General features: G+C 43.0%; 1 protein-coding gene across 1 annotated transcript in view; it reads right to left on the bottom strand.

Moving 5' to 3' along the window:
• Window positions 1-13,062, bottom strand: part of DDX60 (DExD/H-box helicase 60) — a 114,780-nt gene that overhangs the window by 88,516 nt on the left and 13,202 nt on the right. The window contains exons 5-10 of the mRNA XM_048508734.1: window positions 9,250-9,409; window positions 6,631-6,689; window positions 3,891-4,032; window positions 2,807-2,962; window positions 1,448-1,547; window positions 436-551 (exon numbers count right to left, since the gene is read on the bottom strand). Of these exons, the coding sequence (XP_048364691.1) occupies window positions 436-551; window positions 1,448-1,547; window positions 2,807-2,962; window positions 3,891-4,032; window positions 6,631-6,689; window positions 9,250-9,409 (733 nt within the window). The remainder of the gene's footprint in view (window positions 1-435; window positions 552-1,447; window positions 1,548-2,806; window positions 2,963-3,890; window positions 4,033-6,630; window positions 6,690-9,249; window positions 9,410-13,062) is intronic.

The raw sequence follows: 13,062 nt of genomic DNA, 5'->3' as shown, positions 1-13,062 counted from the left end.
ATGTGAGCTGGGTGGCTAAAGCCTAGGCTGTTTTCTTGACAGTGATTATGCCAAACAGCTTGCTAAGTTTTAATACATTTTAGTTCCTTTTTAAACTGTTCAAAATTCTTAATTTTACTTTATAAGTTCATTGACCAAACATCGAAGCACATTGAACCATTACTATACAGCAGCTGGCCTGATGCTACAGATTAGGTTCTGAAATAGGAATAATTTATCCTTCTGAATTTAAAAGGTGGTTTGAAAGTCAGCAAAGGACATATATCAGCCAATATAACTTGATAGCAAAATCTAATATTTGAGTTATCTTCAGATCAATTATAAGTATCTATTAGATTGCAATATAAACATATTGATTATCATATACAGTTGGTTTCTAAATATGGAAAATAGATGTTATTTTCTTATCAATGACTAATTTTATGTAGTTCTTACCCTCGAAACTACATTTTGTTCTGTCATAATCATCACTAAGAGATCTGTTTGAATGCCAGTGAAGCAATTCATCAAATTCTTTGTGTTTAGGCAGTACTGTCACTGTAGACTCATTGCTGAAACATAATTGCAATAAGTTACAAGGAAGATTTTTTTCAATATTATCAGTAATATAACAATTACAGAGAAAGTACAGGGAAAGTGATGTGCTATGTCTGGGCCCTCAGGAAGACCAGTGATGGATCCATGACTCAGCACAAACAGTTCAGCACATTAGGCTTCCCCCCAAAACTGAGTCATCCTCTCCCCATGAACCTCTTTCCTCCTTCGTAGTATAGGCTGTCACTTCTGACACTAGTTGGCTCTGTTTCTTCCTTTCTTCTTCTCCCAGAGAGCAACCTGAAACTGCATGCAATCATTCAGTCATCTATGCTCTTATGCAGCTAAAAGCAGCTGCTGCCCAGAGGAACAGATGAAGAGACAAGTGGCATTGCCAGAGACTAGCAGGTCTCTATCAGATCTCCCAACAGACAGATCATGCTGCTCCCAATGTGCTTCCGTGATTTAACAGCTGTCTCTGTGGGTCTCTGCCTTTCCACAAGCTTCTGTTACTTCACACAAATCAGCCTCCTCTTTTCAGATCAAAGGAGTTGCCTTTCCAAACTCTCATGGGTACTTGAATATAGCCATTTCTTCATAATCAATGCATGTGTACAAAATATCCATTGTCATTAAGGAACATTAACATTCTTTTGTCAAACACCCTGCCTCCAGTCAACAAAGAAAAAAACCAAAGTAATGTGTTCATAATAAATGCAGATAACATATTTCTAATTACACATCAGAACAAAAACTGTTATTTTAAAGATATTTACAGATCATCAAAGTACAGCCCTCTCTCAGACAGAATTTTACAACTGCTTTTGACTATGCCTCAGAGAAAGCAATGAGAAAACAATAATTTTTTGGCCTAGTTACTAGCACTTTGTACTCAACATGAAAATGTATGTACCTGCGTAAGAAACTTAGATCTTCCAAAATGGTTCCAATGTAGTCTTCCACAATATCTGATTTAACTGGAATGAGCCCAAAACTGGGAACATCTGAACATTCTTAATAAATGTGATATTTATTAACCACAGAAAGAAAATTATCAGTTTCCATTCAAGTTCGTGAAAGTACCAGGAGTGCAAGTTGTATCAGAGAGGCTACATATCATCATAACCTTTCATTGTATGGTAGTAATATTAAATTTAAAATTATAGAAGAAAAAAGCTGAACATACATTGCACTCAGAAAAAATGTAACATGGATATTGTTCCTGCATCAGATCATCAATTCAGCTAATCTGGCTATACTGATTCATACTTCCACTGATTCATACTATCTCACAGCTGGATTACTATAAAGCTTTCTACATTCAGGCTATCCTCCAAGGCAATCTAGAAACTGCAGCTAGTCTAGAATGTTACAGCTCAACTATTGTCAGAGGTTCCCACTGGGAGTATATGGCGCACTATACATGGAATGCTTACCTCAGGCTCTATGGTTGTCCTACCATCCATTGCAAGAGAACATAATCTCTAGGATGGTCCCCTTCTTTAGCAGCCTGTGGACCAGGAATTGCTTTGCCTCTTTCATTTGGGGGGTGGGTGGGATTATTTTAAAATATTAATATTGATATTGATATAAATGCAGTTTAAAGGGCTAAGCCAGCAATCGTGACTACTGGGTGTAATGAGAGCTGAGCCTTTAAGGATTACTTGATGGGTTCAGTTAAGGGAACGAGACCTGGGAGAGTTCTCTACAGAAAAGCACTGTAGCAGGAGTGCCTTCTCACTTGTAAACAGAGACATGCAAGGAGTGTATTTCCTGCACCATTGTTATACAGGATCTGGTCCTATCAAGCATCAAACTCACTGAACCATTACAAATTGATTAATTAAAAGGATGCTCACTGGTTATACAAATTTGTGTTAGAATGAACCAGGTAAAAATTGGTACAGCTTCTGACCCCATCAGCCTCCTGGTGACTTCCTGGAAATAGTTGATCTAAGTTCCCCTGCCACCAATTCATCTAGATGGAACCTCTTCACTTCACCCCTCATCCCAGTGTAAATCTACCAAGTCACTAATGGGAGCCTAACAATGCAATCCTAAGAAAAGTTATATGCTTCTGACTTCACTGGATTTAGAAAGGTGTAATTTTAGGATCATGCTGCAAAAGTATTACAATACTCTAGAAACAATTTACTAATTCATATTTCAGTATGGCAGTACTGCCACGAATAACAAAACCATGCAGTCAGAATCAGTTTTCAGACTAGCAAGCATTTTTGCAATTGTGTTCATCATTCAAGGTCGCAAATACCTTTAGCTGTGATTTCGCTCTGTTGAAGCAACAGTTTTGATGTGTTTCGCACTGGAAAAGCATCTCCAAGATCACACAGATCAACTATTGTCGTGGCAGTATTCCATAGATATCGATAATCTTTTTCAATTTCTTTTCCCAGTTCTAACTTTAAGCCTGCATAGAAAATGTTACAAATTTAAGTATGGTCTACAGTAACAGAGACAGGAAGAAGAAACATGTTTAATTACATGCAATCACACATGCATGTGAGAGCACACAGACCCAGGATGGGAAAGTGACAGGGCTGAGGGTCAGGAGGATACGTTTAAGGGGGTTCCAATACTAGGTCGAGAAGGAGAGAGGAGGTGCTTGCCTTATGCAAAGGAGGAACCTCACGGGGAAGAAGAGATAAAACCTGGGTGCTGTAACCCTTGCTCCTATCCCCTTCACCACTGTTTTGAGGATTGGAGAGCCCCAAAGAGGCAACGTGCAATTGTGGAGGAAAAGGAGGCAGCTCTGGTAAGAGAGGACTTTCACAGCATGAGATTTTCATATATTTGTGCAATGCAAGACACTGTAACAATCAACACAATAGCATTAACACTAGAAATATTTGTGGAGATTGTGGAAATCATCTCCTTTGGATTTTTATATAGATATTTAAAAGGCAGCATACTTTTGAGGTGGGTCTGGCCAGCTTGACACAATTTCCAGCTGACCTACATTATATTAAAGGTAATTCTTTACTGAAGGGCCCATTTGACCACATGTGTAGAGAAAGCCCTGACTCCAGTTTCTTCCACCCCCAAATCAGCACCCTCAAGTCAGACTAGTAAATTAGTTTATTTTCTGGCATTCATCATTGCAGCAGTTCTTTTCGTAATCCTGTAGAATCCAGTGACCACTGTATAGGAATCTGACTGACAGTTCAGATGTAATCATAGTTATCCCTTAGCTTAATAAAAAATAGTGGAATCCATCAACATAATTCTAACATAGCATACAAATATGTCCAAAAATGTATGTTTGACAGACAACATTAATAATTAATAGTTCATTTTAAGATGAAAAATCAGATTTTTTGGGACCATAAGAGAAATACCTGCACAGTATTCTGATTCATAGTGGTACACAAGATTCTTCCACAGAAAGTTGTCTCGCAAGTCTGGTAAATATGTGAAATCCAGTTTCCAGTCATCTTCAAAGTTCAGATATTTCAGAACGAGATAGTCGCATCTTTGTAACTATTGAAATAGAACATATCATAGCAGGTTTCACATAGTACAGCAGGTTTTATTCTTCCCTCAAGTGCATTGAAAGATCATACAGCCATGAGAAAACTACAGATTATCAGGCCACAGGATAAGCAAGCTGTTTCAACCATTTTCACTCCACCAACCTGAGAATGGATCGGTCCATACAACAAGAATATTTTTCTAGATATCACTATGCTTTGAACCCTCAGACAGGAACTCTCACCTAGAATATTTAAATCAAACACTCTCACATTTATAATACCAATCTAATGAAGAAAAGAAACAGAAAAAGCCAAACCAGTATCAAGAGTCTGTCCAAGGACATAGGTAAGGGGGGGTTTCCTCGGGTTCAACCCCTCCATTGCATGTCCGAAGCTCCGCCCCCTGTTTGTGGGTTTTTTGTATTTTAAAATGTTTTTTCATTTTTTTGGCCTGCAGGGGGCGCTTTTTTAGGCTAGCGGCACCAAAATTTCAGGCTATCGTCAGGTGACACTCAACTTTAACTTCAACTTCAAAGACCTTTATTGGGCATCAAGAGAAAATACAGATAAAACTGTTCAGTAGTATGATCCAGAGTTTGACGGAGTAAAACAACTGCTCATAGTTCATACAGTACAAACTTCAAGAAAATAAGTAAATAAAAGGAGAGCCAGAAACTTATTTCACAATATCGAGCAGGAACTTGGCCACCATTTTCAACTGCCTGGGATCCTCATTGTTCAAGAGGTGGTTCAATTTGGAATATGGAGGGCACAAGTAAGTCGGTGTTGAAAAAAACAAGCTAGGTCTGAGATCTATGAATTTTGGGCAGACTAATAGAACATGCTCCAATGATTCCTCAGAGGTTGAGCAATATGAACATGTACGTTTTTTCTGTGAGTATGCCATGAATCTCTCCGGGGAGAAGGTAAGAGGGAATGTGTTTGTTCTTGCTTTGGTGAATAACCACCTAGACTTAGGGTCAAGCAGGATGTTTAAGTAAGCAGCTGTCCTGCAGTTCGTGATTTCAAAGTGAAGGGGGGGAAACAGGCTCCTTGCTTTGCTAACTAGGAGTTGATGTTCCTGGTCGAATAGCTGTTCCTTAATACGGTGGCGCACATCACTGGGGGGGGAAGCATAAGGAACTGGTCCCAAGTGAAACCCAGGGTGGAGATCTTAAGCTTGATGTGGGCCCACCAGGCAGATGACTGGAGTTCGGGGAGGGCACAGTGAATGAGACTGTTAGGATCACTGAAAAAACAAAGCCGGATCCAGAATTTAAGGGTGATCCACCATGCCCTTGTTTCCAAGAGGTGTTGTCCTGCCTCAAGGCAGAGGGCCGCGTAGGGTACACAGTGGGGGACCCTGAAAAGCTTGTATAGAAATTTAGATTGTATTCGCTCCAGAGATATATGCCAAGCTTCAATCCACAGGGGAACCCCTTAGAGAAGTTGTTGGGACACCTTAGCATTAAATACCCTTAGGGCAGCCAGAATAAACTTGCCACCCTTGGAGAAAAAAAACCTTTCCACCGCTGCAGAAGTATTTGGCAGCCCTTAACAACAGTTTCCCTATGCTTGGTCCAGCTGGCTTTGTGATGGAGATGAATGCCCAGGTATTTATAGAACTTGACCTGTTCAATAGTTTCACTATCTAAGTACCAGTTGGAGATCTTGAAGGTGCTTGAAAAGACCAGGATCTTAGACTTGAGAGAGTTAATTGACAACAGATTGTTAACACAGTATTCGCTGCATTTGGATAGAAGGCGGGATAGGCCGACCTAAGTGACACTCCTGATGATACCAGCCAAGTTTCGTAAAGTTTTATTCAGGGGGTCCAAAGTTATGGACCTTCAAAGGGGGTGCCCCATCCCACATTGTTTCCAATGGGAGCTAATAGTAGATGGGGCTACCCCTTTGAGGGTCCATATCTTTGGACCCCCTGAACCAAACTTCACTAAACCTAGGTGGTATCATCAAGAGAGTATCTTGCTGACACCACCCAGGTTTAATGAAGTATGGTTCAGAGGGTCCAAAGTTATGGACTCCCAAAAGAGGTGCCCCATCCCCCATTGTTTCCAATGGGAGCTAATAGAAGATGGGGGCTACACCTTTGAAGGGCCATAACTTTGGACCTCCTGAACAAAACTTCACCAAACCTGGATGACATGACATGATAGCCTTTATTGGCATTCCAAAATACAATAAATACAATAAAACAATAAAACAATAAAACAATAAAACAATAAAACAATAAAACAATTGTCCATAAAAGATAGATAGTTACAGCAGCCATTCAGAGTCTCATCAATAGTTTAGTCCAAATGGACTTGTCAAAAGTGCCATTCCTATACACCTCTCCACAGACCTGACTAAAAACCCACCAACAGAGCCCAGGCATCACAACAGCATACAGTATAAACACTCCACTATAAAACACAGAGTTTGTTAGAGTGGCACCTAACCCTAACACAGAACAAGCGATAGGGGGCGAGGAAATGGGCAAACAATTGATTTGACTCCCATAGGTTGCCACAGCCTTCAGTTGTCACTCACTCCATCTAGCAATCAATAACAAAACTACGACATCCCTCAATGAATCACCCACATTTGACTTTGGGTGGCGTGACTGCGTGAACTCCAAAGGTTGCTGGTAGAGAGTAGGCACTGTGTGCCAATAGCAAATAGTAAGTTAATGTAAGCAGCATTGTTGTTGTTAAGTGATGAGTAGCAATCTAGTGCTTAGTATCCATCTAGCGGCCATGCGTCTATAATCTTTAAAAGATATTCTTGCTATGCTTTCAAGAAACAGCTAAGTGAACAAGATTATCTAAGATTAACGGAATCCTAAGAGCATCAGTTAAATGATTGTATAGAAGTGAAGCAATGATGGGTTGGGTCATTCTGATCTTGGCAAATCTTGCACAATGAAACAGAGTGTGCTCCAGTGTCTCTACTTGGCCTGAGTTGCATGGGCATAGCCTCTTTTGTTTATCTATGCGTTGGTATCTGCCTTTAAGGAGCATAGAGGGCATTAAATTGAAACGGGCCAAGGATGGATGGTATCATCAGGAGAGTCTCCTAAAGATACCCTGAAAGTTTGGTGATGCTAGCACCCCCCAAATTTCCCCAGATTCTCCTTTTGAATCCAACCCCTTCAGCATGGACTTAAAGGGAGAATCTGAGGTCCCCAGATTAAACCTTGAAAGTGATGCTGTTTCAGGGTGGGGGATAATCCACCCCAAAATAGCATCACTTTCAATGTTGTTTTAACTGGGGACCCCAGATTCTCTCTTTAAGATGGATTTAAAAGGAAAAATCTGGGCTCTGTAATTTAAACACCATTGAAAGTGATGCTGTTTGGGGGTGAATTTCAGCATCACAGCAGCCACCCATGGGGGGCGCAAACCTCAGGTTTTGCACCAGGCTCCATTTTCCTTAGCTATCCCTCTGCCTGGAGGGGAGGGAGAACGGACTGCCAGCTACCAGCCCCGCTGGTGGGGGGGGCGGGGGAGGGTGTGGCAGGGGAGTCTGCCATCTCTGGCCTCAGAGAGCTGCTTTTATAAGCACTGAGGCCAGGGGCGGAGCTTGGGGAGGTGTGGCCATGCCCCCAGGGGCAGGTGGGGGCATGGCCTTGCCCCGAACCTCCCCATAAAAAATCTATACCTACGTCACTGAGTCTGTCTGTTACAAGACAGACTCAAAGCAGCTAAAAGAAAAATATTTATACCCATAGCTGTAACCAGTTCAACACATTAATGATTTGTAGACTCTCCTGGATAAGGATATTTTCTCTTTCACATAGGGTTTTCAGGTCCCCCCTGGACACTGGATGGAAATGGAGGAGTGGAATTACCAGATCCAGGTTAGGAAACTCTTGAAGATTTGGGGATGAAACTTGAAGAGGACAGGGGCCTCAGTGAGTTACAATGCTCTGAAGTCTATCCTCCAAAGCATTCATTTTCTCCAGAGAATTGATCTGTCTTGTCTGGAAATCAGCTGTAATTCTAAGGAATCCTTGGATCCCATCTGGAGCCTGGCATGCCTACTTTCGTTGGCCATAGAGGCCAGGCCTCTCCCAGGTTACAGACCGCCCCCCAATCATAAACAGCTTCTGACATGACAAAGACTCAGGCACCAATCCTTGCAACATATGTGTACACCAACTTTGTCCCCATATACACTCAGATAATACTATCACAGGACCTAATAACATCAGCTATACCATTTTGGGCTCACATACATGTTCATCATCCAATTTAATATATGCCAAAATGTGCCACCAGTTCCTTATAATACCTTGTTCACATAAGTCAGAAGCCATCTAACAGACTAAATATGCACAAATCTGTCATTAAAAAACACAACATTCAGAAACCAGCAGTGGGAGCATTTTAATATTCCTGTTGTGTTTCTTAAAATGAGGACCGTCATCAGCATACTCTGAGATGGAACAGCTGACAGGGTCCAAGCTTTTTAGCAAGGTCTATTACTGTCTACCTCCTCCAGTTACTTATTTGCAAGTGCTCCATTGTGCTCCCAGCTACATTCACTTCTCAGTACCACTAGGGCAGGGGTAGGGAACCTGCGGCTCTCCAGATGTTCAGGAACTACAATTCCCATCAGCCCCTACCAGCATGGCCAATTGGCCATGCTGACAGAGGCTGATGGGAATTGTAGTTCCTGAACATCCGAGAGCCGCGAGGTTCCCACCCCCCGCACTAGAAAGAGCTGCAGGCATTGGTGTGCAAGGGTACTGGTGGGCTGCACTGAGCAGGGGAAGGACATAGAGGTTTGTGGGAGGAATGTGGCTGGGAGAGCAAAGAAGGGCACATATGGGGGGCCCTGGAAACTCTGTGCCTGAGATTCCTCAAACCTCAGAACCAGCCCTGCTTAAAGTCACTGCTCTACAAATACTTTAAAGGAAGAATCCAATGTGAAAGTTTTGAATTAGAGCTTATCTAAAGGTTAAACACCATATCACATCATAGTTTAAACAGAAGCTTGGATTTCCTAACTCACCATAGTAGGAACTGTAGTTGGTAAACAGTTCACTTAAAAGCTTTATTAAAATATTTTAAAGCCATCTTTTCACCCCACTTAGGGTCCCCAAGATAGAAAACAATAATAAAAACACATCCACCCATCAGTTATTTCTCTATAAACAGAACAGATCATGGGTGGGTTTATATACTCATTCCATAAGAACAAATTATAATTGACCTACCATCTGTACAAATGGGCGGACTTGTAAAGTCCAGCAGGATTTGATGAATCACACCTGCAGCCCGTTGTAGTGGCAAATTACAAAGAAAAGCCACACTGAGGCACTGAATTCTACAAAGATCTGCTGCTTCTTCCATTGTTAATTCTTCTATTGCGTCCTGCTGTACAAAGAAAAGGTATTTTTAGTTTCATTTTTTTAAAAAAATCAGCTGTATTTTGAAACTAATTTGCATTTCCTATCTTTTTCCACGTAAGTATTTAAAATCTGCATCTATCAATTTCTTATAGTGCTGTACCTATGTACCATAGTCCTGTATAGTGATTATGAACTGTGGTAGGGTTGCTATCCTCAAGACGGGACATAGAGATCTCTCATTATTACAACTGTTCTCCAGAATGCTTCCACTGGAGAAAATACCTTCTTTGGAGAGAGGATGGACTGTACGGCATTATAACCTGCTGATATTTCTCCCTTCCTAAGACTGTGTTTTATTCAGGCACCAGCTCCAAATTTCCCAACCCAGAGTTAGCAATCCATAACTGAAGGCTTGGCCCAGAGACGTATCGGGAGGAAATGGCATCCAGAGACAAATAGTCTCTGGGTGCCCCCCTGCGCCTGGGGGTGGGGTGGGGCAGGGCTCTGCCTCCCCAGCCTGGTTGCCACCCCCTCCCAGCCGAGGGACAGCAGTTACTTCTGGGCTCCCTGGAGGGACGGCAGTTGCTTCTGGCCTCCAAGAGATGCTTTTATAAGCACTGAGCCCGGGGGGGGGGGGGTTCAGGGAGGTGGAGCCATAACCCTGCCCCTGGGGATGTGGCCATGCCTCCCCAAGCCCCACCCCCAGTCTCAGTGCTTATAAAAGCAAGTCCCAGAGGCCGGGGGACGGCAGTCGCTTCTGGCCTCCCCGGAGGAGAGAGCAGAAGGGACTGCTGGCTGCCGGCTGGGAGCCGGGAAGGGGGCAGCAGCAGCCAGGTGCCCTCAACCCATCCGGAGCCCTTTGAGGATATGGTGGTATACTAAATTAAATAAATAAAATAAATAAATAAACCCTGCCCATGTCAATAACGACATGGGCAGGATCAAGGGCACCCAAAGACCACTAGAGCCCTTGCTGTCTCCTTGGTTAAGTGGGGGGGGGGGCGATTTTGTGCCCCCATGTGACCAGATTAGTGGCACCAGAGGGTACCCCTTGTCCCTAGGCAAATATGCCACTGATCTGCCCCCTTGACTGTTCATTTCTTTCTAAAAGATTTAATGGCTCTCACCATTCTATAAAAGACAATGCACATGTGTTGTTCACATAAATGCACACACACCTTCAGTTAACTGACCTAAAAGGTAAAGTCTCTAATGTTTGAATAATTTGGAATTAATAAACAGCACTTTCCCCCTGTTTTCAAACCAAGTACTATTATCTGGGTGGTAATAAACAAGTTATTTTATTCGTTTCCCAGCAAAAAAAAAAGTTTTTTTTTTAAAAGGATGGGGCAAGAACTTTTAAAATACATTCTCACTAGATTTTATCATGTTTTGGTGCAAGTTACCTAGATAATGTATGACTATCTGCCACTAGGGCAGAAGTCGTGGGTGTGCCCTCGCTGCAATGAGTTCCTGGCACTCAAGGAACATGCTGCTCTTGAAGCCAAGGTGGCAGACCTTGGAGAAGCTGAGAGGCAGAGAGGGCAACAAACAGGCTTTGGGGACTCAGCAGCCAGGTCCCACTCCCAAGGTGACATCTCTTCAGATGTCATGGAGAATGAGAGTCTGGGTGACGAGGGTGCCAGTCTGAGGTGGTGGAAGATGCCCCTTAGATGGGACCCCTCTTAGCTGGTGGTCAGATATCCTCTCAAGACTGAGGATACCTCGGGAGAGGTGGGGCTCCTTTGTAGTGGTGATTCGGATCATTAGGAATATAGAGAGTTGGGTTTGTGACAGGCGGATGACCGCATGGTGACTTTGGCTCCGCCTTGGTGCATAAGGTTGGGCGGATGTCACGCCTTCGCCTAGATAGGCTGTTAGACAGTGCTGGGTGGAGTCAGCAGCTGTGGTCCATTGGTACCAATGACATTGGGAAATGCAATGGGAGGTTCTAAAGCTGCAAATTTTAGCTTGCTAGGAAAAAGGTTAAAATCTAGGACTCCCCTAAGGTGCGACATTTCTCCTCCGAATGCCACCTGTTCCATCAGCAGGGAGAGAGCTAGGCAAGCCGGAGATACAGGGTCTCACGCGCGGGATGAGAAGGTGGTGTAAGGCAGAGGGTTTCAGCTTTGTCAGGAACTGGGGAACCTTTTGGGATAAGGCAGGCTCCTGTACAAAGCGGGACGGGCTTCATCTTTTAACCAAAGAGGAACCTAGGTTGCTGGCTGGCCAACGCTAAAAAAAAAGGTGGGCAGAACAGCTTTTAAACTGATCCTTGGGGAAAGTTTCACAGTGAGCTGGGAGGTGACTGTCGGGTTCGAATACAGAGTCCATGGGGATGCATGACACAGAGAGAGGTTTTTTTAAATCAAATCCACATATACAAGCCGGTGAGCATAGCAATGTGATAAGTGATAGTGTCTGACAAAAGGCTAGGAGGGCAAAACACATACAAATCCCAGGTTAAGGTGCACAGAGACAGAGTATACAAGTGTCTCTATGCTAATAGTAGAAGCTATCTCTAATTTAAATGGGGAGCTGGAGTACAGAGTTTTGAAGGAGGACATTGATATAGTGGGCAATCACAGAGACATGGTGGGAATGAGAGGAGAACCAGTGGGATGCTGTTATCCCAGGTTACAGGCTCTACAGGAAGGGGATAGGATACAGGGCGTTGGGGTGGGGTGGCTCCCTCTACATCAAAGAGAGCATAGTGTCACATAAAATAGACAATGCAGGGGGGGAGCTGATTCTCTTCACAGAAGCACAGTGGATATCAATACCAGGGTGAAGCAAAGTTTAACATTAGGAATATATTATCAGTCCCCCCCCGACCAAAGTGCACAAGAGGATTCTGAGATGGAAACAGAAATTAGAGAGGCCAACAACAAAGCAAAATAAATCGTCGCGGGTAATGGGCGAGATTTTAACTATCCCCACATAAACTCGAAAATGCATGTTCAGGTCATAAGTAAAGGGAGAGAACATTCCTGGATATGCTAAATGACTGTGGTTTAGAGCAGATGGTTGTAGAAACTAACCAGGGGAGATGTGATCCCAGTAGATCTAATTCTATGTGGGACCCAGGACCTGGTGCGGGAAGTCAGTGTTGTTGAGCCGAGCAGGGAACAGCCACCACAATGCTGTCAGATTCAGTATCTCTGCATAACAAGGACAACTACCAATGTAAAGTTACATTTGCCTTCAGAAAGGGAAATTTCAAAGATGAGGGGATAGTGCGCAGGAAGCCGAAAGGGAAAATCAAGAGAGTCAAAAAATGTCCAAGGTGCTTGGAGGTTATTTAAAACACAGTCTTAAAAGCTCAGCTGAAATGTGTTCCTCGCAGGTTAAAGGCAGCTACCAGTCCAAAAGAAAGCCACCATGGTTAACAAGGGAGGTTGAGGTAATTATTAGAAAAAAGATGTCTTTTAGAAAAATGGAAGTCCAACTTAACTGATGAAGAATACCAGAGAGAACACAAAATGGTGGCAAAAATAGCAAGTTAGCTGTAAGGGAGGCAAAAAAAGGATTATGAGGAACGATGGCTGCAACATCAAGACTCAGCAACAAACAGTTCTTCAAGTACATCAAAAGCAGGAAGCCAGCTAGGAAGCTGTAGGTCCGCTAGGACGATGAAGGAACAAAAGGTGCGCTAAAAGTGGACAGGGAGATTGCAGA

The sequence above is a fragment of the Sphaerodactylus townsendi genome, linkage group LG10 (genome assembly GCF_021028975.2).
Source record: "Sphaerodactylus townsendi isolate TG3544 linkage group LG10, MPM_Stown_v2.3, whole genome shotgun sequence".
NCBI lineage: Eukaryota > Metazoa > Chordata > Lepidosauria > Squamata > Sphaerodactylidae > Sphaerodactylus > Sphaerodactylus townsendi.
The sequence above is the reverse complement of the archived record's forward strand: the minus strand, read 5'-3'. Positions and strand labels throughout refer to the sequence as shown.